General features: G+C 29.0%; 1 protein-coding gene across 1 annotated transcript in view; it reads right to left on the bottom strand.

Moving 5' to 3' along the window:
• Positions 4350-5797, bottom strand: part of LOC107607965 (agamous-like MADS-box protein AGL66) — a 14152-nt gene continuing 12704 nt past the window's right edge. Inside the window, 4 exon segments of the mRNA XM_016309856.2 lie at positions 4350-4528; positions 4633-4820; positions 4905-5044; positions 5374-5473. Coding sequence (XP_016165342.1) covers positions 4410-4528; positions 4633-4820; positions 4905-5044; positions 5374-5473 — 547 coding nt within the window. The 3' untranslated portion in view covers positions 4350-4409.

The raw sequence follows: 5797 nt of genomic DNA, 5'->3' as shown, positions 1-5797 counted from the left end.
AAAAACAGTAAGAAAACTCATATAAAGAAATAATAATAAGAACTTCATAAAAAATAATAACATACATAAAAGAGAGTATTGGTGAAAAAATTATAAAAAAAATTCATCGTATAAATAATAAATGGCAAAATTGGTAATAAGAAATATTTTTTTAATTAATAGTCTAACTAAAGAAAATGAACTCGGTACTGGGTCTTAGAAAAAAATAGAAAAAAAAAGTAAAACTTCCATAAAAAATTAAACCGGAAGTTTGAGATTCCAAATATAAACTCTGAGACACTCACCTTAGCCGTTTCTCCATTTTTTCTAACTGAGACTTGCAAATAATTAATTCTTTTTGAATTTTCTGAATAACACATAACATAGAATGATCAGTCTAATTAACATGATATTAGTTGAAGTTGATGATAATTTTTTCATATAAGTTAAAGTTTTCATTGATGAATACCTCAAGCTGGAAATCTGAATTAACCGGGCTACATCGCAAGACCGAATATATTCAAAACCAAATAAGGTTGTAGTCAGATTCAGCTATTGGAATATGAGACTATAACTCAATTATTTGTGTATTTTTTGAGGACTATGTAATGGTGTGATCATCCTCTAATAAAGTTAAATATTTTCAATCAAGAGTTGTATAGAAAAAAATACCTAGGGACTTGGCATATTTGTTCTGCTTCAATTTTCAATTGATTAATCCTTCTCATGTTCTAGATAGAAAGACAATGAAAATTAGTAATACTAGTTAATGCTACCAGCAACTTTTGAAGCTAAGATTGAAGCTTATTTCAAAATATTGCCATATAAGACTATATTATTACCTTTTGGTTATAGATCCTTTAAGAGATGCGAAGGTGTCAAACACCACAGAAGAAAAAATTAGTAGAAAAATTAAGAATAAAATAAAATCAAATCTCATTATATAATTTTAACAAGAAATCTTACTTTTGGTGTTCTTGTGGTGGAAGATTAATATATCGCTCTAGAATTTCATCAAAGCTTTAAAACATATATTAAAAGAAAAAGGTAGTATCACCAAAACAAAGAAAAGGGAACTGAGTCATTCATGTGCTATTATAATAACTCCATAAAAATGAATGAATGTTTGTAGTGTGGAAAAATTAAACCTTGTGCTGGAAGAGAAGAGAGCTGGTCTGCCAGAAGGAGAGAACGTGATGAGAGCAACATCAACATCACAGAGAACAGAAAGCTCGTAAGCTTTCTTGATGAGACTATTTCTCCTTTTAGAGAATGTAATTTGCCTATTTGTTATGTTCTCAATCTTCTTAATGGGAAGCTTCACTCTCCCCATATCTATCACCTTTATTCTTTTACTCTGTAAGTGTATAAAGCTGTTTACGATGAATCAGAGAATGTTGAATTGATGAAGTTAAGCATGTGTTACCTATAAAGCTGTTTACGATGAATCAGAGAATGTTACCTATTGATGAAGAAACATGGGCTGAAATTTTATCTCTATCAAACCAATTAAACAAGATGACGCCATAGAGAATGGAAGGAACTAACCAACGTAAAAGTATGGCGGTTTATATGCTCTGTTTTCATATTCAAAAGATGAAGATCCTAGAATAAACATTATCTTCATCTAAAACTTATTTGATGATGGCAATGGGAGAAACTTAAACAGAAATTTTGTCTTATCAGACCAGTTAGATAAGGTGACGCCACAGAGTAGGGATGGAACTAACTATTAACTAACATAAAAAGTGTAGTTGTTTATATGCTCCTATATTAATATTCACTTCTCAAATTTGTTATGTTTTCATATAAGAAGATATAGATCTAAGTGAACATCATTTTTTTCTAAAACTTGCTTAGTGATGGCAATAATAGTGAGTAATGCGCCAGCTGAAAAGATCATTAGCAAATAACACTAGCATTGATCTATTTTTATTGATTTAATATCTATTCTTAAACTTAATTAGGCGATGCTACCATCTAGAAGTTAAAAAGTTTGCCTGGTTTTGAGTATGTGGAATTTGTTTTGGTTTTTTTACGGTATCCTTTGATTTGATGAGCTAAAAATTAATCTATCCTCATGCACAAGACAAATCTCCAATACGAACTAATAGCTAACAATTAAACCAACCCAATTTAATTAATTTGTGACATGAATTAAAATTAAGTTATTTTATTAAATTTTTGTATGATGAACGTACTACTTTAAATAAAAATAAATAAATACANAAAAAAATTATACCAATTTTTTATTTTCTCAAAATTATTTCGATATTTATTATAGAATATTTTTTTCATTAAAAAATTAATAAAACACTCTGTAAATATATAGTAAGATTAGTTTGATTTTGATTCAAAATATGTGCTATTATAACACATCTAATGTACTTCACATAAAAATAAAAAATTATTAGGCAGTATAAATTATAGCTCTTACACTACGTATTGATTAAATAACAAATTGAATATTTATGATAAAATTCTTTAGCATATGTAGTATAAAATGATTAAAAAAGAAGTAAATCATTTTATTGTACTCTCAGAGTACTTAATATTAACTCCATAAAAATGAATAAATATTTGTAGTGTGTAGTAATTGAACCTTGTGCTGGAAGAGAAGAGAGCGAGTCTGTGGGAAAAACGTGATGAGAGTAACATCAACATCACAGAGAACAGAAAGCTCTTAAGCTTTTTTGATGAGGTCATTCCTCCTCTTAGAAAATGTAATTTGCCTGTTTGTTATGTTCTCAATCTTCTTGATGGGAACATTCACTCTCCCTATATCTATTACCTTTATTCTTTCACTCTCTATGTGTATAAAGTTGTTTACTATGAATGAGAGAATGTTGAATTGACAAAGTTAAGCATATGTGTTACCTATTAGGCGGCGATAGTTGAAAAAAGTATGCAAGAAAAAAAGAAGAAACATGGGCTGAGATTTTATTTTTATCAGACCAATTAAATAAGGTGACGCCAGAGAAGAGAAGGAACTAACAAACATAAAACTATGGCGGTTTATATGCTCATAAATTAATACTCACCTCCGGAATCTGTGTTGTTTTCATATTAAGATGAGGATCCCAAAATGAACATCATCTTCATCTAAAATTTATTTAATGATGGCAATGGAAGAAATTTAAACTGAGATTTTATCAGTATCAGGCCAGTTAGATAAGGTGACACCACAAAGATGGAAAAGAACTAACCATTAATCAATGTAAGAATTGTGGTTGTTTATATGCTCGTAGATTAATATTCACTTTGAAATTTGTGTTGTTTTCATGTCAGAAGATAAAGATCCAAGTGAACATCATATTCTTCTAAAACTTGTTTGGTGGTGGAAATGATAATGAGTAATACGCCAGCTGAAAAAATCATTAGCAATTAGCACTAGAATTGATCCATTTTTATTGATTTAATCATGAGCAGTATCAATATCAGTATCAGTATCAGTATCAATATTCAGAAGATGAAGATTCCAGAGTGAACATCATCTTCATCTAAAACTTGTTTGATGATGGCAATGCGAGAAACTTAAACTGAGATTTTGTCTTATCATACCAGTTAGATAAGGTGACGCAACAGAGAAGGGATGGAACTAACTATTAACCAACGTAAAAATTGTGGTTGTTTATCTGCTCGTATATTAATATTCACTTATGAAATTTGTGTTGTTTTCATGTTAGAAGATAAAGATCCAAGTGAACATCATTTTTGTCTAAAACTTGCTTAGTGATGGCAATTATAGTAAGTAATGCGCTAGCTGAAAAGATCATTAGCAATTAGCACTAGCATTGATCCATTTTTATTGATTTAATCTTTCTATTCTTAAAAAGCAGAAACCATAATAAACCAGTTTGTTATATAGTAATTATTTTCAGAATCGGTTATCAAGTACATAGGAAATTGTCATTCTTAATGTTTAATGCGAATAACTTTGAAGTGTGAACAGTCATGTCTTCAAATTTGTCTCAGTATGAAGCAGACGGCCTTTAAAAATTATAGTATGGTATAGTATACTGCTTAGTATTTTATTATATTTATAAATTTAATTTTAATATATTAACAGTATAAAATATTTTATACAATTGTGTAATTATAATTGTTCTCTTAAATGACTATTTACGCGTATGATCAATATAAAAGATAGTTATTTTACAGGCATAGTTTTCTTATAATTTATAAATGCTTCTCCTAATATATAAGCAGAAACTCTTTTCAATTTCACACTTTTGATTAATTAGCATGTGATTATAAAAGGTGTATTTGAAAGTTGAAGCTAGAAAAGTAGAAACTGACATCAATTATAAAAGAGACCTGTATATATAATAGACTAGCAAATAAAAAACTAATTTGTCCCATCCAGAAAAACAAAAAAAGTAACACTAAGATGTTTTATTTTCTAGAAGCAAAGTAAATTAAGATGGCACTCATAATGTTTTATGATGTTGATTGGATATTAAGATGTCTGAAGAAGGAAACTGAGACAGATATTGTTCAATTAGTTGTTCTTGCTCCCTTGCCTCTGCTATTGACAAAGATCCATTCCCTGTCACCAAATCAAAATTGCTCCAAAGATCAAATTCAAACCTATGCTTCTCCTTAAAGTGATAATCTATTAATCTAATCACACAAATAGCTAGTAATTAGTACCTAAATCATGGAATTGCTCCCAAGAGGAACCATTGATATCTATAACTTGTCCAAACTCAGGAGAGAGTGTGCAGACTTCTGAACTATTATTCTCTGGATTCATTTGAAGTTGAAAGGTGTTTGTAGAAGGCACAAGGGTAGAACTTGTGCTTAACATGTCAACAACAGCACTATGTGATTGTTGATCCCTGAAGAGAACACAGAATATTGTACACAAAAGAATTGTACACAAAAATAATGTATAGTTTATTACTCTTAAATTAAAATGTTACCAAAGAGGAGCAGGAGTATAGGCATCTACAAAGTTGAGAATATCAACATTTGGATCTTCCTCTGGGAGCCACTCTACTGAATTATTTGATGTCCCGCCAACAAATAATCCATCTACATCTACCGTGTTTGCAAGAACCACCTGATATAAAAATAATAATCTTAATCTGGCATTCTATGCAAAAGTTCTATTCTCATCAAATTCTATATTTTGTTGTATTTTTTTTTTTTTTTTGAAATAAATGTGTCCAATCCAATATATATTTGATAATGGAAAATATATATGTAAACAAATTCATGGAGGTGATGAGAAAAACTTAACCTTCACATACCTGTTGATTAGATACACTAAAATTAAACTCTTCCTCCAAGACACACTGTTCAAAACAAGACTGTGAAGTGTATTTTCATTTAAGCTTTGTTAATGCATACCATTAACTTCCTGAACTTATGAGTATATTATTATCTTGCCTTTCTTAACTGCACTTGTTTTAGAGTTTGCTGAAGAATATGCTGGCGATATTCAGCCTCACAAAGTGTAGTGATCTCACATGGATCACCTTCAAATATCCTGAAAAATTTGTGAGAACCAATTCAATGGTGGCCATGCTATGCTTTATTTCTTTTCTTAACCGACATAATTGATTGTAAGCAAGCATAGATGGTAATATTATTTTACACAATTGATTTTGATCGAAGGTGAGTTAGTATTAAAGGGTTTATATTTGACAACTTCTGTATAAAATAGATGGTAATAAACTAAATATTATTTAGATTATATTACTTAATATTAGATTAAAAATTATTGAAAATAATATGAATTTAAATATTATTTTATATTATTTTTTTATTTTATTTTAGATATTTAAATAAATTCTAATATTCTTTTTATAAT

The sequence above is a fragment of the Arachis ipaensis genome, chromosome B07 (assembly GCF_000816755.2).
Source record: "Arachis ipaensis cultivar K30076 chromosome B07, Araip1.1, whole genome shotgun sequence".
In the NCBI taxonomy this organism is placed as follows: domain Eukaryota; kingdom Viridiplantae; phylum Streptophyta; class Magnoliopsida; order Fabales; family Fabaceae; genus Arachis; species Arachis ipaensis.
Note: the sequence above shows the minus strand (reverse complement) of the source record. Positions and strands in the feature narration are given on the sequence as shown.